Genomic DNA, 24,740 nt, shown 5'->3' on the forward strand with positions numbered 1-24,740 from the left:
CGAACTTCGCTTCGCCGAAACGACGCCAAAGCGTCTGTATCGTCTGGCGGTGTAGAGACCATTCCCCTGGGGGAACGTTGTCCCTGGACAGTCTGTCCGGGCCGTCGTTCAAACGACCGGGCACATGAGCTGCCCTTAGGGAGCGCAACGGGCCTTGAGCCCAGGCTAGGAGGCGCTCTGCGAGCGCGCACAGAGTTCTGGATTTGATTCCGCCCTGGCGGTTCACGTACGACACCACTGACATGTTGTCCGAGCGAACCAGCACATGGTGTCCCCGTAGAAGCGGTAGAAAGTGCTTCAACGCTTTCTCGACCGCCAGCATCTCTAGACAGTTTATGTGATGGTCTTTCTCCGTATTCGACCACGGGCCGCAAATCGGACTGCCTTCGTGAGTCGCTCCCCAACCCATGTTGGACGCGTCTGTCGAGATCACTTTGCGGTGTGCGATGGTTCCCATCGACACTCCCTGCTGATACCATTCGGCCGCCAGCCAGGGCTGCAGGGCTGTAACACAGCGCTGAGTCACTCTGATTGGAGCACGGCCCGAAATCCATGCTTTGCGGGGCATTTCCGTTTTTAGCCAGCGTTGAAGCGGACGCATTCGGAGTAAACCCAGCTGCAGGACAGCTGCTGCTGATGCCATGTGGCCCAGCAACCTCTGAAAAGTTTTTAATGGAAAAACTTTCCCCTCCTGAAAGGAGGCGGCGAGGTGTTAAACACAGCGCGCGCGCTGTGCGGACAGTCTGGCCGTCATTGCCGCCGAGTCCAGATCTATACCCAGAAAAGTGATAGACTGGCTGGGGACTAAAGAGCTCTTTTCCCAGTTCACGGAAAGACCCAAGCTTTGCAGGTGACCGAGAAGCGCTTCTCTGTGGGAAACTAGTTCCTCCGCCGAGTGCGCTATAATGAGCCAATCGTCCAGATAGTTCAGGATTCGCATTCCCCTCGATCTCAGGGGTGCGAGAGCCGCATCCATGCACTTCGTAAATGTACGGGGTGCCAGGGATAGGCCGAACGGCAGGATGGTGTACTGATATACCTGGCCGTCGAAGGCGAATCTCAAGAATGGCCTGTGACGGGGTATAATCTGAATCTGAAAGTACGCGTCTTTCAGGTCGAGAGATATGAACCAGTCCCCCGGGCGAATCTGCGCGAGGATTTGACTGGTTGTGAGCATTTTGAACGGCCGCTTCATAAGCGTTTTGTTCAAATATCTCAGATCCAATATAGGTCTGAGTGCTCCGCCCTTCTTGGGTACGAGGAAATAGCGGCTGTATACGCCTGCCTCGGAACCCGGAGGGAGAACCCGTTCTATCGCCCCTTTGCGCAGCAAATTCGCTATTTCTGTGTGAAGCAGATGTGCTGCATCCGCTTTCACTGTAGTCTCGGCCCGAGCGCGTTAGCGCGGAGGGCGGCGAGCGAATTGAAGCGAATAGCCCTTTATCACTGTGTTCAGTACCCACTTCGACACACCCTGGATAGCTTTCCATGCATTCGCACTCATAGCTAGGGGTCGAATCGCCTCTGACTCTCGCCCGCCGCACAGCGCGGGACGGGGAATCTGTGGCGGTGTAAGCGCGAATCGCACAGTGGCAGTGAGGGGGAACGGGGGTTCGCAGATGGCGGCAGCCGGCTGAACAGCGCTGTGAGAGAGCGTTTTGTGAGACGGCTCGCGGCGCAGAAGCGAGGCGGGCTCGTGCATGTTTATCGGAGAGTGTGCGTGCTGTAAAGCGGGCACAGAGCTCTTTATTATCACACAGCCGGTGGCTGGCTTGTACGTGTTTACATGAGAGTGTGCGCGCTGTGTAGCGGGCACAGGGCTCTTTATTAACACACAGCCGGTGGCTGGCTCGTGCATGTTTATTTGAGAGTGTGCGTGCTGTGTAGCGGGCACAGGGCTCTTTATTAACACGCGGCCAGTGGCAGAATGTTCCGGTACCCAAGCGTGTGAGACAGAGCGAGCACTGTGTAGGTGTGAGCACTGAAGTGTGGGCACGTGACCTACAGTTATTACTCGAGCGGCCGTAGCGCGCTTTATGTGATTGCACTCTGTGGGGTACACAGGGGGATTTGTGTTTGTGTGTAGTGATGAGCACTGGGAAGTGGGCAAGCTTACTACACTCATAACACTGACGGCGTGAGCCGTCTGACCAGATATTACACTCTTTATTCGATTTATCTGGGTCGCCGTAAAAACGGCGTTTGTGTGCAGGCGAGAGAGTTGAAAAACTGGCTCGTTGGCTGCTGTGGGCACTACTGCAGTAGCCTTTGACAAGGGGACTGGCAGAGGGATATATCTTAGTTTTGACGGCGGTCCGGCCGCGGCGGGACCCGCCCGTCTTTTCCTCCCGACGGGTGCTAGGAGGATTTAGCAGGCTCGGGCTTCAGCGTTACCTTAGGCCGAGGCCCACGCGGGGGCGGCGGCCTGTGCTGGCTGGTGGAGCGGGACCTGGGGCGGCCGCGCTGGCGCTGCTTAGAGTCTGGGGGTCGAGACGGCCGCTGTGTGGAGCTGCGTGCAGGAGGCTGGTTAGAGCGGCCTGCAGCGGAGCTTGAGCGGCGGGGCAGGAAGAGGTTCATGGCCTGTGACGCTTTCTGAACCTCAGAAAAACGGTCTACGAGGCCGCTCACTGCCGGGCCGAAGAGACCAGAAGGCGAGAGCGGGGCGTTCAGGAAGACGGATCGCTCTTGTTCCCCCATATCGGCGAGAGTTAACCAAAGGTGGCGCTCAATGACGGTCAGCGAAGCCATGGATCGTCCTATCGCTTGGGCCGCTGTCTTGGTCGTGCGAAGGGAAAGGTCCGTCGCACTGCGCAGGTTGGTTAAGGCCGATCTGTCCAGTTCTCCCTCGTCGAGCTGGCGGAGGAGGTCCGCCTGGAGAACTTGAAGGACCGCCATAGTGTGCAGGGCTGAGGCGGCTTGCCCAGCGGCGGAGAAAGCGCGGCTGGCGAACGCCGAAGTAGTCCTGCAGGCTTTGGACGGGAGGGCAGTCTTTGAGCGCCATCTCGCGGATGGGGGGCAAAGATGCGCTGCAACCGCCTGTTCGACCGGTGGAATCCGGTCATACCCCTTCTCCGTGGCTCCGTCCACGCGGGAGAGAGTCGATGAGGCTGGAGAACGGAGTCTGGCCGAAACTGGAGCGTTCCACGATTTAGAAAGCTCGTCGTGAAGCTCAGGCAGAAACGGCGCTGGTCTAGACGCTGGGGCCTGGCGATTGGTGGTCAGGAAGCATCCATCAAGCCTGTTAGGCGGGGGTACCTCCGGCGTAGACCACTCGAGGCCCAGACGCTCGACCGCCATAGTGAGGAGGCGGAGAAGCTCGGCCTCCACCCCGGCGGGAGCCCTGCTGGAAGCTCTGGTGGAGGAGGTGGATCGGGCGGAGCCGGACCAAACCTCGCTGTCCGACGCCAACAAGGAGCACGTGTCCAGCCGATCGTTGTCGTCCGCTTCATCCGCTGTGTCGACGGCATCGAGGGCGAGAGCCGTCGGCTGCGCGTCGGGGAGCGGGGGCGGAGAGGGAGAGGGAGAGAGCGAGGCTCGCGGGAGAGGCTCCGGCGAGGCCCTGGCTCGTGTCTCAGGCTCCGGAGGGCGTTGTGAGCGGCGTTTTTTCTTACGCGGCCCAACAACGGCAGGAGCGGTGTCTGAAAAGAGGGCGAGTCGAGCCCGCAGGGTCGACATCTGCAGCTCTTCGCAGAATTCGCAGCCGCCCGAGGAAAACGCGACGGCTGCATGATCCCGTCCCAGGCAGAGAGCGCAGAGAAGATGGCGGTCTCCGTCGCTGAGCGGTGAGCGGCATGAGCCGCACGTGGTGCGAGGCATTTGCAACAACGCCTCGTGCTCTTTTAGAGTGCTGCGGAGAAAAGGCAATACACACAAAAAGAGCTTATCAGGGAAGGATATGTATCGCCGGATAGCTGAGCTGGCACGGCAGGCTGAAGGCGGCGAAGAGATCGTCCGGCTTCCTCAGGCTGTCCTAAGCTGGCTCGTTAGCTTGATCCAAGAAGGCCACGGCGACGGTTTCCTCTCAGAGATCAGCGATGCGAGTGCTTCGCTGAAAAGACAGAAATCAGAGAATATAGCCTACGAGCCTTCTTTATATACGCTCTGACGCCGCCCATTCTGGCGGGCTGTGATGCGTGAGGTCGCGTGCGCCCTCATTGGGCGTGACGTCACGCCAGGCTCACTGGTAGGCTTAAGCAGTTGCCGCGCTGCAGCCAATGAGCGCGCAGTATGCCGCTCTAGCTCAGCTGCCTGCAGCTACACTGCGTTGACAATATATGAAATTAAGGATAATTTTTGGTTTCAGTATCTCGAGAAAAGAAGGCTTTTCCCGCTGCGTAAGCAGAGCTTACGCAATACGAGAGAACCTCTCGTAAGAGAACTACCGGTAGGCTCGTAAAATTGCTGGGTATTTTCTGTCTAGCTTTCGCAACGCCTACTGCACTTTCGGAATTCTTTATTTTCTTTTTCTGCTTGTTTGTGAGTTTTGTTACATCTATAAGCTATTTTTTAATTGTTTAATTCTTTTAAAATTAATAGTGTACATATTTTAGTTAAAATCGATTCCCTATTTTCGTTTTCGAAATTTTTTTTGGTTGGTCCGATCGATTGTGCAATCGATTTTCGAACGAAAAGTGACAGCCCTAGTTTGAATTCACGACCAAATAGTTACAAATTTCCACTAGAGTGTGTTTTGAGACATTACGTCTATTCAATAGACTGCAAATATTGAAGATTTCCATGTTTAAAAAGTACCATGGCATCATGAAAATAGCATGCCCCCCCCCCCCCCATCATGTAATAGCATGGTAAAGTACCTTGAGTTGCTATGTAAATACCATGGTCAGGGCTACTGAAAAGGGGGAGGATGGTGTTGGACTGGAACAATTACATATTTAAAGCAATTATACACACTTGCTTACTGGCTCTCTGACCATGGTACAGGAATATGGTATTCATTATGTATTCTAGATATATCTAATGTCATGGTACCTCTACAGTATATCATAGAACTTGTTTTGGCACATGAACAGCATGTACCTTGCGTGGGTTGATAAGAAACTGTTTTGCTCTTTGTTCTGATTAAGCTTTCTAGAAGAACAGTTGCTGTTTGATTAGCCCCCCTTCATCTGATAGAGGCTGCTTAGCATTGTTAAATAAACGGTTCGCATCTCTCTGGGTGGTTAAGTGTGAGGTATTGGTTTAAAATCGAAGTGTTCTCTCTCCTCGGAAAGGAGAGCACAATTATCACCCAGGCAGCAATGGCTCCGGTAAACGGTGTTTGTTTCTTCTTTAATAACAGAGCCTGAGGTTTTTTGTGAAATGCTTGTCAATGTCAGCTAAATTCATGGGTCTGGTGTGGTCTTAAAAGTTAAAATTCTGTCATTCATCCAATATCATGTCGCTCAAAACTCATTCTGCTTTGTTTTTCATTGAGATGTCGGGCAGAGCATCTAGAGTGCTTTTATCCTTTATGGGAACTGAGACTGTAATGATCCAGAAATACCAAAAAGCAACATGAAAGTGGTCCATTCAAGTTATGCACTATATTTCACCTCTTCAGAGGGGAACAGAATCTGGAAAGATTCAAACTGTGGATGCCCTAAGTGTTATTGCAGCACATGACAGAAAATCAAAACAATCAAGTCATTTATTAAAAAAAAAAAAAAAAAAAAATCAGGAATTCAACCGACACATGTATTACTTATAAATATTGTAGTTTTCTCAGCACATAAAAATGGTATACGAGCATCTAAAAAAAAAAAAAAATTTACACCGATCAGCTCTAAAGTGGAATTCATTTACAACTATTTAGTTGATTTTAGTTTGGTTTTAATCCCAGGGATTGCAAAAAATATATACATTTTGATTACACTTTATTTTAAAGTGTCATTGTTACAATGTAATTATACATTTAAGTACTGAGTAATATTAACTAACTACATGTACTTACTATAGGGTTAGGATAGGATTTGGTTGAGGGCTAGTTGCATGTAATTATGCATAATTTGCTGTTATTACTATGGTAAGTACATGTAACATATGTAACAAAGACACTGTAAAATAGTGTTACCGCGGTTTGTTATAGACAGCTATAGAGTGCTTGAAGTTGTTCTCGTCAAGAAGATCACCGTTCATTTCCCGTTCTCCATGGGCACAAAATCCCTTAAGCTTTCTAATTAGTAGTGAATGGGCGGAATGTAAATGTGGAGCGCTGCCGCTGCTCGAGGTTTAATGATATAGTGGAGTCTGAGGAGTATTGTGTAGATAATGGCTCTACAGTCATCTGTGACCATTGCTCGCCTACTCGCAACAGCCTGTTGCCCGAGATACAGTCACTCACTTTGTCTTCTCAATAGCGCTTTCTTAGACAATACATCGAGGAAGGCTTTTCTAAAGTGTTTGCATTCAAGTGCCTCTGCACATTGTGTGTGTGTTGTTTCAATCGGACAGGAAACCGAGAGAAAGTTCTTCAGTCACTAGGCGCGTTTCCATTACAGATTTGCGCAAAACATTTTTTGGTATTGATTGTGGCATTTCTTTGAGGTTTAGAATCCATTATTCCTGTAATTATTTTGTCTTATATGAATTTACAGAACTCTGTCTCGTATTCTGTCCAAACACACCGTGCCTTCTGAGTCAGGTGACCTTTAATGTGGAAAAACTGTTTCCATTACAGTTTATCGAAACATTCCTTTTTCGAATTGCCTGAAAAACCACCTCATGCGAGCGTAAAAACTTGTTTGCGATAAATGGGAGTTTTTACAAAATAGACGTGTTTCTATTGGGTGTATTTTCAATTCGCAATTTCAATTTGCGCAATTAGAAGGGTAATTAGCCGCGTTTCCATTACCCTTCAAATAGCGCAAATTGAAATTGCGAATTGAAAATACGCTTAATGGAAACATGTAATTTTCGCGAAAACTCCCGTTTATCGCAAAAAAGTTTTTACGCTCGCATGAGGTGGTTTTTCAGGCAATTCGAAAAAGAAATATTTCGCAAAACTGCAATGGAAACATTTTTTGCTTATTTACAGGTCGCCTGACGTAGATGACGCGGTGTGTTTGGACAGAAGACGAGACGTTCTTTATTAAATTCATATAAGACAAAATAATTACAGGAATAATGGATTCTAAACCTCAAAGAAATGCCACAATCAAGACCTCGAAGCAGATATGAGGGAGAAACACCCAGAAACATCTCATATGTGCCACTCACAAGTATAATAAGGGTCTTTCCTTGCCATTAATGCTTGGAAAACACACATACATCTCCTTCGATTTAGTAGGCTACATAAACGAATGTCCGTTGCCACGGTTTTTGGAATGATTTTACTTATTGCGAGAGGAAAAAAAGAAGTTTTAGTTGCATAACATCGGTTAATGGAAACGGCGTAATTTCGCAAAAGTTTTTTGTCGATATTTAGAAAAATATCGCAAAAGATTTGCGCAAATCTGTAATGGAAATGCGCCTATTGAAACACGGCTACTGAGGTTGCAGATATTCAGTTACAGCTGTTGTTGACACACGCTGTAGTCAGTTCACTACAGCACATGGACCTCTCTGTGCTCGTGATTGAAGTCTTTCTTCAGTGTGCCCGCGAGAGGTTTTTCAGCATCAACAAAACCACAGTTTTCTCTCCCCGACACAATCAGGGCTGCCCTCAAGAGCTCTCGAAGAGCAGCCTGACTGCGCAATGTAATGACTCGCCATTAAGTAACTCTGTTCCCATGAAACACAGGCACTCCGCAGGTAACAGAGTGCTGCTGTGGGTGATACAAAAAAACGGGGGGAAAAAGACTCAAGTTTGCTATCAAAGAAGATCAAGCAGTTGCCTGGGGGATGTGCAAAGCACACACTTCTCTATCCCTGCCTCATTTATTTATTTTTAAAATGTCATTTCACCACCGCCACTTAATGCACTCTCATGCAGTCCGTCCGTCCTCTCATCTCTCCTGTCCGTCACACACAAAGTGAAAGTGGCAGCGATGAATTATTCACCGCCACTTGAACTCCATAGCTGCTCTTGTTCTCTCGCTTTTTCTGCTGCTTTAATTGGGTTTCACAGGATAACAATGAGGACAATATCTCATTAATCAAACAAAGGGCCGTGGTGTTTTTGAAAAAGCTCAGATGAATGGAGGTGAAGGTGAGCATGGCATGCTTCAGGGGAGAGAGGAGATTAAACTGATAGTTGTGTGTCGCACACAGGGGTCGCATTAGGCATCCAATTTGAATGTTTGAAGTGTCATTTCTCCTGTAAGAGGAATTATGGCTGGGTATCTATCTACTAGGATGGTGGTTCTCAACGGGGGCGTTCGGAGAACAACGGGGGGCGTTGGAAGCAAGATTTCTGAAAGGGTTCATGGGGAGTGTTCTCGAGTTTCCACCAAAGATCCAGGCAAGACAGGATTAAACATGTAATTGCTTGCAAAATAATTGCCTACAACATTCTAAAATCTGCCAGTTTAATGCGACATGTAAGTTATGTATCGTTTCTTTTGCAACGACTCAATTATTTTTCCAGTCATAAACCAGCGCTCAAGCACTGACAAGAATCAGCATTCACGAGCTCAAAAATGTGTTTCGCGCTGACAACAATCCGGCGGTGGCTAGAATCACGCAGGGGGGGGGATGTAAAGTTGACAAGCCATTAAAAAAAGTATTGACTTAAGAACCACTTTAATATGTTTAAATGTTTTCAATAAATCATGTTCCCATTCACTCTGGCGACAAGTTTTAAAACGAATTAAACTAAATTCTATTTATAAGGTAAAACTTTTACATGTTTTCTTTGTTCACCAAGTAATTTACTGGTCAGGCATTATTGTTAACTCGCAAGACTGTAAGGAGAAAATGACAATTTGATGGATAATTTAAATATGTTCTGTAATCACATTTTGGTAATGTATTAATTCCACTGAAAAAAGAAAAAAAAAACTGACAAAACGTTTTTAAATGTTGGCTTTATTAAACTATGTTTTAAACATGTGAATAAACCGTCTCATATGTCTATTTATTTTTAATATAGGCCTGCTATTTATTAATTTATTGTTCTATTTTATTTAACATTTTTATATTTAACATGAATAATCATACCGTTTAACTGACCAATGGCAGGTGAGGGGTGTGTTTAGGAAACTTGTTTGGGAACAGTCATTATTTTTGCAGTTCTGTTTCATCCAGGTAGAGTTTGCACACTTGGTCTGTCTTAGCTTTTTCTATCTCTATAAGTGCACTCACGTTAACGAAATTGCGTGCAAAGAACTATTTTGTGTTTATACATTGTTACGCTACGTTGTCAATAGTGTATTAGGCAATGTATAAAACACAGCTCACTTTCAAATACAGTTTATTTTCATGTTGGTCAACAGATTGAAGGACTTGAGCAACTTGAACCTGATAGGAAATCCTTTACCCTTGTGGGAATTTCCCAGTGGTGTGGATTCCTATTAAAATGACTGGATTTCACTCGAGAACATTTGTTCTAGACAATTTTTACACATTATTTTTTTCTAAATAGTATAGTTATTACAGTTACTGTGATCACTATAATAAGTGCATAGTAAGTACATGTGTAAAGTGCTACTGAATGTCATGATCATGTAAACTTGGATTTTAGTGAATTAATTTAATGTTTTTGTTGTTGTTGTTGTTTTGCCATTTTATTTTATTCAAACTGAGGTTCAAGTACAAGATGGGCCACAGAACCTGCACAAATACATCAGGCTAAAAATATTTTTAACGTTCTTTTGATATCAAAGACATTTAAAGCTCCTTTTACATACATATAGTAGCACTAAAGGAAAAGACACAGACTGATTGTGTTTTTACCCAGCCTGAAGGCTTTAAAATGAGAAATACGTCATTCCTGATAATTGACCTATAAATATAACCGCATGAGCCTGCAGGGCTGTGGTCATACTCCGCATGTATGACTGGCTTGATAAGGATCATTGCGTGTCTCCAGTGAGGCAGTAGATGCAGAAAGCTGAGCAGACGCTCGAGGCCTGTTCTGTTCACACAGATAAGCAGCTGTCACAGCTGTCATACTCTCCAAAACTTATGATACTGCGTGCTGTATCAGGCAGAGAATAACCCTCGTGATTGTGAGGCTGCGGTAAACTTCCAGTGACTTGTGAAATGGGCTGGAACAACCAGAGGATCTCTGAGCTGGTGTGAGTGGAGGCGGGGCTCATTTGCATATTCATAGAACCGCGTATACTAAATGAGGCAAGGGTGTAGAGTTACATTCCAGCTATAAGAACAAAAGGTCTATTCACACCGAGAGTGAAATGAAGAAACACTCTGATTCATTCACACTCTGACCATGTCTGCGCTATTTCTATCCAGAAGTTATGACCCATAGAAATGTTTTTGTACTTGTTTAAAGGGTTAGTTCACCCAAAAATGAAAATTCTGTCAGTAATTACTCACCCTCATATTGTTCCAACCGCGTAAGACCTTCGTTCATCTTCGGAACACAAATTAAGATATTTTTGATGAAATCTGAGCCATGTCTGAATCCTCCATAGGCTGCTATGTGACCGAAACTTGCTGGCCCAGAAAAGTTATTAAAGAGATCGTTAATATAGTCCAAGTGACTCCAGTGGCTCAATCTTAAGTATATCAAGCGACGAGAATACTTTTTGTGCGCAAAAACAAACAAAAATAACGACTTTATTCCACTATTCATTTCCTTCTCTCTGGGCCTCGTAGTGTTTTTGCGCTGCGCGTCTGTGTTGTACGTCATCACGCATCACACACATGACCGGCGTCGGCCAATAGTGAGCCTATGTGGTGACGTGTAACACGGACGCGCTGCGCAAAAACACTACGCAAACCAACTAGAGGTCCAGAGAGAAGGAAATGAATAGTGGAATAAAGTCGTTATTTTTGTTTGTTTTTGCGCACAAAAAGTATTCTCGTCGCTTGATATACTTAAGATTGAGCCACTGGAGTCACTTGGACTATATTAACGATCTCTTTAATAACGTTTCTGGGCCAGCAAGTTTCGGTCACATAGCAGCCTATGGAGGATTCAGACATGGCTCAGATTTCATCAAAAATATCTTAATTTGTGTTCCGAAGATGAACGAAGGTCTTACGGGGTTGGAACAATATGAGGGTGAGTAATTACTGACAGCATTTTCATTTTTGGGTGAACTAACCCTTTAACTAAAGTTGCCCCTCACACAAGCATTCATTAACAGTGCCGTCTGTTGTTGTTGCCGTCTCCAGTAGTTTTTTGTCTACTGATATTTTTATTTTTATTTATTTTTATTTTTTGAAAGACATTCCATTGGCTGGATATTCGGTATGTTGTTAAACAACAGTATGGTCCATTAAACACACTGTACTTCTATCCATCACAGCCTTATATTCATTCCTGTCAAAAAATTAATGTGACGTTAAGGTGTATATCGGAGAATCAAAGACCGTTTCAAGGAAAGTCTGTTCACTTGGCAGCCATATTTGAAGGCAGTTGCAGTAATGCGACGATTAGTGATTGGCTCTTATATTTAGAAGGCGGGACTTAATCCGCTTTACACTTTCTCCCATTCATAAATGAGTGTACCGTCTTGGTATATCTGAAGTCTTACGCAACACAGAAGTAAGCTCTGCAATTTTGCGAGACTTTTGATTCACTAACCGCTGTAGGTAAATGACTAGAAGAATAGCAAAGTGCAGTAATCGGTAAAACTATTTGTGCTTCAAACCAGTGGGTTTATAACCATGACAATACATCAAAATAATATGGTAAGAAATACCAGTGCAATATAAAGCAGCATAATGAAATGTTTTTGTATAGCTAAAACTGGAAGCGAAGACTCATTCAATTTACAAATCGCCCACATTAAAAATGAGGTGGATACATAGTTAGAAAAATACAATGCTGATGATGATGATGATGACATGTATGATAGTTATTTTACACTCCATGCATTGGCGTAAAAACCTTTACTACTTTGGGCTTAATTTGTGGTTAAAATGTCATGTTTTACTTGACTTGACTTGAACATGGAGGTCCTGACTGTTTTGTGTCTGTGTCTCTAGTACAGGATTGGCCAGCTGTACATGATCAGCAAGCACAGCCACGAGCAGAGCGAGAGAGGAGAGGGAGTGGAGGTGGTGCAGAACGAACCCTACGAGGACCCCACCTACGGCGCCGGACAATTCACTGAGAAACGCATTTATCTCAACAAGTGAGTAGAAATTGTCGTCAGATGTTTGTCAAGCCAAAGCATGAGTTGTTGGTTGGTGGTGCATGAGGTCAAGGTGTGTGATGCACTATTGTAGTCAGTCAACACATGTTACACATTAAAAAAAAAACATCACTTGCATTGCTAAACTGTAACATGCATGTCGACTATCAGCATAAGGTCCACTTTGCAGAATGTAAACATGCATGTGTAACGACAAACTGTTGCTTTACTTGACATTTTATAGGTTTAGATCTTTTTTTAGGTCTTTTTTCAGACATTAATGCAAATTATTTGTAATGAGAGAGTCTGCTTTTACTGCATGAACTGGGTGGATGTTCAAGGCTTCTAATGCAAGAGTGATCTCTCTATTAACTATCTATTAAGTGAGCCGGTGCTGTTAGCTGCATTACATACATCATTCTGCTGCCAGACGAAGTGAGACCAGCGTCAACCCTGCGGTCATGAGATGATGTACGTTACTGTGTGATTTGTTCATCACTTAACGCAGAAAAGCACCATATCTGAGCCACCTTTGAATGTAAAATAGGTCTGTAGATTGTACAGGATGACATTTTATATACCGGTCGAAGTCAAGATTAGTGAATCGGTGAAATCTTACTGGCCCCAAACAGTAGTACACTGGTCTTATTATGGAGCATTCATCAGTACATTTAATTTATTCATACATTATATTCCATATTTCACTATTCTTAAGTATTTACAGGGCTCCAGACTGCGACCAAATGGTCGCATTTTGCGACCAAAATTTGAGAGTGTGCGACTAAATTTTACATCCAGTCGCACATGTGCGACCAGTAAATTTCATCTCGTTCATAGTGGGCGACAACCGACGTCGCGTCTGCGATGCTTTGTTTACGACATCACGACAATTAATTTTTTAACGGTCCTCCATGAAGGGTTCCGAGTGAATGAGTGTGTGTGTGTGTGTGTGTGTGCGCGCGCGCGCGAGTGAATGAGTGTGTGTGTGTGTGTGTGTGTGTGCGCCCGCGCGCGAGTGAGTGAGTGAGTGAGTGAGCGAGCGAGCGAGAGAGAGTGAGAGTGTGTGCGTGCGTGTGTACATGTGCGAGTGAATATGTGTGTGAGACGGCACGACACATACGACATGACTGGTCGTAAAGCAATGTGTAGTCTGACAATGTTTCTTGTCCAGGACATGACAAGATTTTTAGGAGTCGAGACTCGAAATCGTGTAATCTGATACATTGACTATAGTAACAGACAAAAAAATTGCGTATTCTGAACCAGACATAACTATAACTATGGTATACTGTGGTTATGAAAGTAGCCTACACATCTTTTTACAGCACTTCAAAACTATATCCTATTAAAATTTTTTTTTTTATGTGTCGACCAAAACATTTTTGTTCATCCTTTAAAGATTGTCTCTATTTATAAAACTGAAAGTTTCAAGAAGTAGGAAAACTCACACTTATTTTTTTTAAAAAGAAGACTAAATTACCATTGTAAACAGCTGCTGAGGGTGCTTATTGGCTATTTTCACTCCCTAATATCTATTTTGTCACTCATTTTGCTTTTGAAATAATATTAAGACATTATGAAGGATAATAATTAAATTTAACTTTATCTATACACCTCAAATTTATCTCAGTGCTTTGTCATCCCACAGTGCTACCAAATACTTTCTGTAGAACTTAGAGCCGCGGCCCTCAGATGTTAGTCTGGAGCCCTGTGATCTTAAAATAAAACTGCACCATAATTTCTGTACGCTTAATCTATTTATTATCAAAGCATTTGTCTGTAATAGTTATTTAGGGGGAAAATGTGAAGGTGTGCCCCTAAATTTTCTGCTTGCGCTCCTAAAATTTTAAGTCAGGGGCTACAGCGCTCCTAATAAAAAAAGTTAGTCTGGAGCCCTGATTTAACAGCTGACATCACCTATACTAATGTTTACCATTAGACGAACAATTATTTAGCTTCAATTCAGGTCTTGTCATTTCCCAATGGATACATTTTTTTTTTCTACTTTTAATATAATTTGGAAATATGTCACTGACGTAAAATGGGTTGCAAATGCCTTTTCAGACCTACTATCAGATCTACTATTGACTAATTTCTTTTTTTTCCCTGTCGTCTGTTTTTTATTTATTATAGATGTCTTTTAGTACATTGGCATTGAGCCTCAGTCGGGGTCAATGCAGTGCACCGGAGATCTTCAGTTCTTTCTCACTGAGAGAGCAGTCTCTAAGCGGCTGCTAGTTTAACAAGAATAAGTAAGGACATGACTAGGGACCCAAACACTTTCCCAGAAATAGCCAGCAATCGGGTTGACAGGACAGAGTCCCCCCAGGACACTGGCCATTCTGGGCACTGATAAATTAGTCGCTCATGCAGATGTGTTTTTGGAGGAACGTTTTATTGAGCTGAGACATCAGTCCCCCTGGAACCAGCTTGATTAAATTGTTCCTCTAAGGGTCATGATTGGCTGAGAGGTGGTCATGACATCACTTCTAACCGGTTCAGACCATGGGCAAAAGCTTGGAGGGATTTTGGGCTTCTGTGAAGCTTCAGTGAAGCTCTAAATGCTTTTATCCCCTCCGGTTTTCATGCTTGGTAATTTTTTCCCCTCACTAATAAATTCAATCAGACCTGTAGGTCTGCTGTTCACAAAATCATTCAATACAGATATTGTAACCAGAAATATTTGAAGAAAAATCTACCTTGGCTTCTAAGCCCCTTTCACACAGAGATTCCCGCAAATACACTGATAATGTGTCCCGGAATTTGTTCCGGGATCGTTTGATTTTGGTTCATTTACACTGCCAGTGATTTTTCCGGGATTCTGTGCATGTGTTCACACACATCCCTGTAAAGATCCCGTAAAGACACATGACATCAATACGTCATGTAATGTCTGCATCGTCTTAAGTTTACTTATGATCTGCGACTTCTATCTCGATAAACCAGGCTTGTTCATTTTCTTTTTTCTGATTCGATCATAAATGAACGCATCACGTACCGTTTCCCTAAGCTGGCGAACTATCTCAGCTTCAGCATCATCACTATGGCACAGCCCTTTATGGCATTGATCCCATCCTGGGATCAATGCCGGACTCAATGCCGGGATGTGTTTGCGTTCACACAGAAGGCACTCTGCCAATTTTATGGCAATTTTCCGGGATCAACGCGCTGTGCGAAAGGGGCTTAACTGAAATAAGTACCAAATATACATAAAAAAAAAAGTATAGCTATATATAGACTTTTAAGAAAAACTAATAAAAATGTCAAAAGCATCTCCCAATGCATAAAATAAGGCCCTGACCTACAGTTTTTTTTTCTACTTGAATATCATTTGAAAATGTCACAGAAGAAAAATTGGATGCAAATGCCTTTTCATGTTGACTTTTATCTACTATTAGTTAATCTCCTTCTTTTCACTGTTCTAGGATGATTTTATGTGTGTGTATATACAGTTGTAATCGAAATTAATTTAACCCCCATTGCAAATCAGGTTTATTGGCAAAATTTACAGACTTGCAGCTCTTTGCAATGAACAAATCAAACAAAGGTAATTGAAATTGCTCAACACAACAAGTGTTTCCCCAAATTCAATGAAAATGCAACTTAATGACTTCCGCAGTTTAAAAATGATTCAACCCTCTGAATATAATCGCTCACAACAGCACAAATCTGCAAAACAGGCATGGTCTCAAGCACACCTTATGCAACTGATCAAGGGCTTCATTAGTTGCACCAGGTGTGCTTGAGCTAGAACTCCAAGACATACACCACTATTGACCCAAAAGCATGGAACTTTTCATCCCTATGGATCAGCGGTATGTCTGGAAGTAGAAGAATGAAGCATGTTGTGGCTCAGTGATGCTCTGGGGCTGCTTTGCATCCTCTGGCACTGGAAACCTGCAGCGTGTGGAAGGCAAGATGGATTAATTGAAGTATCAGGAAATCCTAGGGAAAAAACAACATGCCGTCAGTGAGGAAGCTGAAGCTTGGGCGTCATTGGACCTTCCGACAGGACAATGATCCCAAGCATACCTCAAATTCCACCAAGGCTTGGTTGCAGAAGTAGTCCTGGAAGATTCTACAGTGGCCATCATCGTCACCTGACTTGAACCCCATTGAAATGATGGGATTTGAAGAAGGCAGTTGCAGCACGCAAACCAAAGAATATTACTGAACTGGAGGCCATTACTCATGAGGAATGGGCTCAGATTCCTCAGAAACGCTGCCAGAAGCTGCTGTCTGGTTATACATCTCGTTTGCAGCAGGTCATAACAGCAAAATGGTTTTCTACTAAGTAATGAAGATGCTTGCCATAAAGGGGTTGAATAATTTTGAGATTGTAGAAGTCATTAAAAGGTGATTTATTTATTTTTTATTTATTTTATTTTTTTGGGAAAACCACTTAACATTTGTTGTGTTGAGCCATTTCAATTACTTTTGTTTGATTTTGTTAATTGCAAACAGCTTTGTGTCTTTAAAGTCTGTAAATTTTGCCAGTAAATCTAATTTGCAAGGGGGGTTGAATAATTTTGAATCTGTATATATTTGACTTTGACAAACGTGAATTTAACATTTTAATACATAATATACAGTATATAAATAATAGTAAAATAACTGATTGAACCAGCTTTCTACTTTTTTTATATCAGACAGTTTAAAATGGTTATATGATACATTTTCATGTTTTCCTTTTTTCTTTGGTGTGTTGTGTCTCTTTGTGCATGTATAAGATCTGCACAGCTACGAAGTCTCACACAAGAAGATTTATTCTATCTAAAAGAGAAGGCAGATCCAGACCTAGCTAAAACCCCTCGATCGAATTCTCCCTCACCGAGCTACGTCATTAGATGGAAACATTTGCATAATGACGCCCAAATACATACACAAAGAAAGAGGGCGTGGCTTCAGTTATCGTTGTATTGATGTCGCCGCCATGTTGTGGAGACACTCTGTTGTTTCTATGTTGTTTGTCGTTCTTACGATCAAAAGTGCAGATAGGGATCGAAGTGACAACATTATTAACTGTCTTTTATAATCGCTTTGGAAGCTGAGGCTCACGATTATGGTAATTTAATTCTACTTGAATAAATTATTGTCGATTATACACACTTTTGAGGTGTTCGGCCAATCACAACACACTGGGTCAGCTCAGAGCACACTGCGCTTTTTTGGATGGAGGGGCTTTGTATAAATCGAAAGACTTGGCATAAAGGAGCCACAATAATGTACAGTATGTGAAAAATAATGTATTTTTTTGAATATGTTAACATTCTATTACACCCATACACAAAATAATGATCTTTGAAAATACCATCATATGGCCCCTTTATACAGACTGAAGATCTGATTTACTTTTTCCTTTTCAGACCGTGTCACTTTTGCCAGCACGTCCATACCAGTTGTCATAGTAATGAGGCAAACTTGCGTCGGTTCAGCAGGCATGATACTTTAGCAATGCATGTTCCGCCACTGATTGTTTTTCATTAGGACTTTATCCAAATCTGACAAGGGTGCAATGCCAAGTATTGTACCTCAGTTAAGCAAGAGAGCATTGACTGGTAAGAATGTGTCCTTGGGACTTTTCAAAAGGACAGTTATAGCTTTGCAAATTGAAGTTGTTTATGAAGTGAAGCATTTGACATGATCTGTGGTCTTTTTCACCGTAAACATGTCTATTAAGACACACTCCATTCCTGTTGTTATCTACCCCTCCCATCCCGTTATGGAGGAAAAACACATTCTAATCAGCCTGAGACACATTACCAAAAATCAGATTTCAGACCATTTTTGAAGTCGGTTTGGATCAGGCAAATTGTATTTCGTGCTCCGACTACAAAAAAACAGAGTTGGATTGGCCTGCTTGTGTGAACATAGGTTTAAAGTGCCCCTATTATGCTATTTTAAAGGTTTCTTGTTTTGGAGTCTCTTACAATAGGTTTACATGCACCCAAGGAAAAAAACACTTTCATTTTCTCATAATATAGATTTCAGCATCACCTCTTTTCTCATGTTGTCTGAAACAGTTCAATAAAGGATTCAGTCTCTCTAAATCCATTCTTTTCGAGAGCCTACTCTGCTCTGATTGGTCAGATGACCCAGTCTGTTGTGATTGGTCTTCTCTGCTCTGATTGGTCAGATGACCCAGTCTGTTGTGATTGGTCTACTCTGCTCTGATTGGTCAGATGACCCAGTCTGTTGTGATTGGTCTACTCTGCTCTGATTGGTCAGATGACCCAGTCAGTTGTGATTGGTCTGCTCTGATTGGTCAGATGGCCCAGTCTGTTGTGATTGGTCTTCTCCGCTCTGATTGGTCAGATGTCTCAGTCTGTTGTGATTGGTCTACTCTGCTCTGATTGGTCAGATGACCCAGTCTGTTGTGATTGGTCTACTCTGCTCTGATTGGTCAGATGGCCCAGTCTGTTGTGATTGGTCTTCTCTGCTCTGATTGGTCAGATGACCCAGTCTGTTGTGATTGGTCTACTCTGCTCTGATTGGTCAGATGACCCAGTCTGTTGTGATTGGTCTACTCTGCTCTGATTGGTGAGATGGCCCAGTCTGTTGTGATTGGTCTTCTCTGCTCTGATTGGTCAGATGACCCAGTCTGTTGTGATTGGTCTACTCTGCTCTGATTGGTCAGATGGCCCAGTCTGTTGTGATTGGCCTACTTTGTTCTGATTGGTCAGATGACCCAGTCACTTGTGATTGGCCTACTTTGTTCTGATTGGTCAGATGACCCAGTCTGTTGTGAATGGTCTACTCTGCTCTGATTGGTCAGATGACCCAGTCTGTTGTTATTGGTCTACTCTGATCTGATTGGTCAGATGGCCCAGTCAGTTGTGATCGGTCTACTTTGTTCAGATTGGTCCGATGGCCCAGTCAGTTGTGATCGGTCTACTTTGTTCAGATTGGTCCGATGGCCCAGTCAGTTGTGATCGGTCTACTTTGTTCAGATTGGTCAGATGGCCCAGTCTGTTTTGATTGGTCTACTCTGCTCAGATTGGTCAAAACAGCGTCTCAGCATGTCAACGACACGAACCAAACTGTGCTAGACCTCAGCTAAAACTACAGTATTTGAGGGTCAGTGTAGACGTTGTTCAGGGGCAGCCAATGAAGACCTTAGCCTGCATTATGCAAATTTGTTACAAACTTGCTTAGGTTCAGCAGGAAATAAGACTGCAGTCCTGCACTCATTTCAGGCAGTTCAGATTTGGTTCTTTCTTTTGGGAGACTATTACTCCATTTATCTGCACTTTGATCTTTGAAACTTTTGAACCTTTTACATTCACAAACAGCTATATTACACACTACATGAAAGGTCTTATCTGAAAAAGCATAATAGGAGCACACAGTGAGACAGAAAGACAAATATTTTTTTGTTCAGTGATGTTTTAATTGCACACCAATTAAAAACAAGCTTCAAACATTTGACCCAGTGTCTGAGGCTCAGACTAAAATTAGTTCAAGTGCTTCAGTAGCTCAACATTTGCTTAATAAAAAATGACTCACATTTTTTAGCATTTCAACATTTATTTAAGTGTATACACATGTTTGGAATAAGAGCTGTCCCTAGTTCAATGGGTTTTATTTTTATTATACAAGCCAAAAATATCATATTTTACAGTAGGATAACTGCAGTAGCAGTTACAACAAACAGATTAAAAATAATTCCCTCTCAAAATCCCCTTCATCTCGTGTGAGCTCCAGATGATAAACTAAAGATAAATCAAGACTTAAAGGAGATAAAGACATGATGAGGAGGAATAGTCCAAATGGATCACACATGAGACCAAAAAAGACAGAAGGAAGAGCGAAAATAAGAGCGAGCATGTGGGGAGGTTGAGATTTGCGTGGGATGGGAGACGGCTGAGCTCCCGCCTTTATAGCACGTGTATAATTTGAGATTTGCCTGTGGGAAGCTGTACCTGCGTCTTCGCCCACAGTCCACCTGCCTTTGCGCTTGTGCGTGCCATGCCACTCACTCAAGCTGGAGCCGTAGTACAGGACTTCACACACGAAATCTAGAACATGTTTTGATTCGCTTCAGACTGAAATGTTTAAAAAATGGATGGGTTTATTCATTTTTGAATGGATGGAAACAAACAAATCCACCAGATACTTGTAATAGAATGGGGTTTAGTTCAAATGAAGTGGTGTATGGATATCCGAGAGTTAGTGTAGGCTCGTTTTTGAATTTTCATTTTAAAAACCCTCAGGATGAAGCTTCCCTCAGGTTCACATCACAGATGTGCCGAGTCATGCGCCAGCGAAATCTGCAAGGCCTGCATAAAACCTTCCTTTATTCCCGCTGCTCAGGCTTTTAGGACTGGCACCCGTCCCAGTTTCATCCACTCTGCATCTGGTTTATTTAGGACACAACTGCGGAAGGGCATGAGAAGAACTTCATCTCCATTTGCTTATTTCATCAAGATGTAAATGTATCATGCTTCCCCAACACAACATTGATTATATTGGTTTTACCGTCGCATCCAGCAACAATAAGATTAAGTCAAGAATACAAATTCTGTTGTTATTTACTCACCCTGGATACTGTACATGCTTTGGGGGAGGGAAAGGTGACCCTGAGTGAATACTGACTTAAATTTGACTCAATATGACAAGTACTGCATAACAATCCTTCAATAATTTCTTCTTTTGTGTTCCATGGACAAAATGGCATACAGATTTGTAATGACATGAGGGTGAGTAAATAATGACAGAATTTTAATTTTAGTAAATCACAGCCACTGATTATTGAGACACAAGACACAAGATGTTCCACAATTGTACTTGCCAATTTTATACCAAGTTTATAAACAGCAACACTCCCATACTAAAATCCTGTTAACATAAATTTGCTGGGTTTTTTGTTGTTGTTTTTTTACAGATTTTAGGGGACAAGCACACTAGGTTTTTTTTTTTTTATACCTAAAAGTGTCTGGGCGTCAGATACTGTAATGTGCAGAGCCATAATCAAATGATCCCAAATGGCACCCACTACTGAGGCAACGATTGCACATTTATGTTCAAGACTGTTTACCTGTCTTGTATCTCATGTGAACTTTATGGAATTGATTAAAATCCTTGTGTTTTGCCAAATCTATTGGTTGTCAAATAACTGCCCAAATTATTGCCGCTTGCAAAGTTTGAAGTGAATTGTTCACATGAATATTGATTTGAGTTCAACAACGTCACAAAATCTCTTTTTATATCATTTTATATAATGGACTGTTTGCACTGAGCTTCATGATGTACTTCCGACTTGAAATAAAACATCTCGTTAGTTTCCAATGTTTCCAATGTGCCGTTGTTCCTGAAACCCATTTTAAAATGAGTGTTTGGAATTTTACAGTCTTTTGATAGGTACCCATCAGGCAATGTTTTAGCGTCGGTCGGCTTAGTTTTTCGGTGTGTTCTGCACCGTTGGCTCTAGTCGGACGCCGTCTGGGTTTTTTGGGCAGATTCAGCATGTTGAATAGGCATCGGGCCGTTGGTGTGAGAGAGAACTGTGATTGGCTGTTCAGCTTAGCAAACGAGTCAATGCACGAGAATAAAAAGCCAAAGTGATGAAAGCGAGCAAAGAAGTCCAACAGTTGTTGGACTGCATCTTTATGTATTCTCAGTTCATTCTCAAAGTAGAAGGTTTGATTCTTCCTTAGCATATGTAATACATATTTGACATGGATAGCTGGCTCAGACAGTGTGATAGCAAGGAATTGTTTTGGGGGGGGGGGGGGAATGGAAGCAGTTGGTTGAATATCTGAACTTGTTTGCCAGATTTAATCCAAAACAAACTATGTGTTGCACTACTGTACCGTGTCTTGTCCCGTATCTCGAGAATCATTGAAGATTTCAGATCTCTCCAGTGACTGATATGCTGTCTGTTTATTAGTCAAACTCACCATTCACACTCACATCCGTCTATTAGGACTGAGTGACTGATTGAAGACCGTTTTTGCAGCTGCTCTTAAGGAGATTTTGGCAGCGATTAAGGAAACCTGATCTCAGACAGAATGAAAGTGCATCTTCGTCCCCGAGCGTCCATCAGCGCTTCCTCACTGCAGCTATTAGTCTGTCATTACCCCTGTTATTGCGGCGGGGGGGACGGGCCGTTTGGCACTGTCGCAGTGAGCTGGCACTCTCTAGTTTCTTCTCAATACTTATCCTTCCTGTTTTTGTCTCTTTCAGCAAGCTGCCCAGCTGGGCCAGAGCTGTGGTGCCCAAAATCTTCTATGTGACGGAGAAAGCTTGGAATTATTATCCCTACACCATCACCGGTAACTACAGCTACTTACTCTCAGGCATACTTCCCTGTTGTAATTGCTTAACATCTTATGATACTGTGGCAGTAATGCACTTTAAAGGGGCCCTATTATGCTTTTCCACTTTTTCAACTTTAGTTAGTGCGTAATGTTGCTCTTTGAGCATAATAAAAGATCTGCAAGGTTACAAAGCTCAAAGTCAGACACACTGCCGTGAGCATGAAAGATGCTGCATAAATCGATAAATCCTGTAGAAGATCTTGGCAGGTGGAGCTGGGGAGGTGGAGGGGTTCAGCAGTTCAGGCTAGTCAATTTAAATGTTGAGCAAGCAATCTCATTGGATGCTGAATCAGCAGAGGCCAATCCGCTTGTGCAATGTAGTAAATTGTGTGTTTGATTTCCAGTCGCATGTAAAGGACCGATCAGCTTGTGCCCTCTAGCGTTACTTTCATCAAGAGCAAATGCTTTAGAAACGACACCAAATAAAAAGGAGCGTAACACGGACAGCCCACACACACCCCGCTCCAAATACATGCACACTTTTGTCACGTACATGCACACACACATTCAGTGCAGGAAGAGAGCTTCATTTCCCTGAAGAACTGCAGCTCTTTCTGTTATTGAATGTTTGATGACTATCATGTGTTTATTGCCAGGACCATTGCCTTTAACATGAAGTCTCTCTCTCTCTCTCTTTCTCTGTCTGTCTCTCTCTCTCCCGGTCTGTTTCCTTCCCCACCGCTGGCTCTCAGAGTATACAGTGAGTATGACTTCTTCTTTTATTTGTGTCCCTGCAACTGAAACTCAGAGTGTCAGATGTAATGTACATGCTGTTGAACACACTAATTTGCACAAAAAAATGGTCTTATGCATTTTATGCTTATTAATAAGTTGATTAATACAAGTAAATGATGTTTGCGTCAAGCCAAATTCCATTGGAATCAGTTGTGAGTCGAGTCTGTGTTCGTTTCACATGAATGGAGTGTAGAGTTGCTATTAAGAGTGTTCACAATCACTCGCATTTCTATTTCAGGTTCTGTTTAAATGATCTTGTCTATGTAGGCAGCACACATCAAGCTCGCTAGGTTTTGGAACGGAGCTACAGTGTCTGTCAGATGATTCCCCTTTGCCACCAACCATGTTGTTATGCCATCCCAGAATGCACCGTTCTTGTTTTCTGTTGCTGTGCTGTAATATAATTAGAGTGTATTGGAAAACCCTGCAGACCAGGTGTCTTCAAGCTCCTTGGAGACCTATTAGGTTTCATGGAAAACCTTGTGCTTATTCGAAAGAGCAATATATACATTTTAACAACTCAGGACTCCTCTGAGGCTTATGAATATGTTGAAGGTTTAAAGGTTTTGGGATCTTAGGGGCCATTCACACAGAATGGTTTTTTGCATTTAAAAAAAAAGCAGGGCAGTGGAATAGGAGAAAAAAACGTGTTGGAAAGTTGAACTTATTTTAACTGTCAAAAGACGTGGGATGTGAGCGCAACCTTCAAAGACATAATCTCGTGCATGTTTAACCCTCATTTGACCCGATGTTTAACGGAGATGTCCAAGACCCTAGGACGTTTGTCGCACTTGAACCACGAATACACAAAAAAAATGTAGCGAATTCGAGGAGTTTTGTGGTTGAAATTTTGAAAAGTAACAAATCTTTCCCTCGTGGGTCAATTTGACACCCCGAATGCGAGGTAGGTTTCAGTACACATAGAAAACCCTAAAACTAAACTTTACCAAAAAATTATTTTATAATGTCTACATGTGTATCTGAATGCGTACTGAAGAGAAACTGACTTTAGGACCCAGTGGAACAGCTCATTTGCTCCAAATAGAGCTTTAAGGCCATTTAGTGGCTAGAGTCATGAAATATCATGTTATATTGTTATTATTTTTTTCACAAGAGGTCGGCGAAGACACCCAATGTAAGAATGAATTAAAAGGGTTATGCATGAAATTGAGTTATTTTGAATTTTAATTGAAAGAATGTGAGGAATGTGCTTAAATCTAGTAATTTAAAGGTAAATAAAATAAAAAATAAGAAAAAAAATGCATTAAAAAATAGAAAAAAATATTAGCAAAATTAAATAAAATAAGCTTTCTGTTAAAAAAATTGGGCTTCGGGTCATTTTGACCCGCAAGGGAAAGATGTGTTACAAAGTGCGAGGGAAGGATGAAGGTTAAAATGGAAAAACAATGTAAAATGAGTTTTCTGTGTGAACAACTCCTTAGACTTTCCTCACGTGTTATGTAAAAAGGGCTTTCTCCTTCTA

At 42.8% G+C, this 24,740-nt stretch overlaps 1 protein-coding gene across 1 annotated transcript in view; it reads left to right on the plus strand.

The window, feature by feature from the left end:
- The window catches only part of pitpnc1a (phosphatidylinositol transfer protein cytoplasmic 1a), a 101,023-nt gene that overhangs the window by 53,389 nt on the left and 22,894 nt on the right, over positions 1 to 24,740 (plus strand). Inside the window, exons 2-4 of the mRNA XM_081362986.1 lie at positions 12,055 to 12,203; positions 22,389 to 22,477; positions 23,215 to 23,222. Coding sequence (XP_081219112.1) covers positions 12,055 to 12,203; positions 22,389 to 22,477; positions 23,215 to 23,222 — 246 coding nt within the window. The remainder of the gene's footprint in view (positions 1 to 12,054; positions 12,204 to 22,388; positions 22,478 to 23,214; positions 23,223 to 24,740) is intronic.

Source organism: Scardinius erythrophthalmus, assembly GCF_964197995.2.
Source record: "Scardinius erythrophthalmus genome assembly, chromosome: 1".
NCBI lineage: Eukaryota > Metazoa > Chordata > Actinopteri > Cypriniformes > Leuciscidae > Scardinius > Scardinius erythrophthalmus.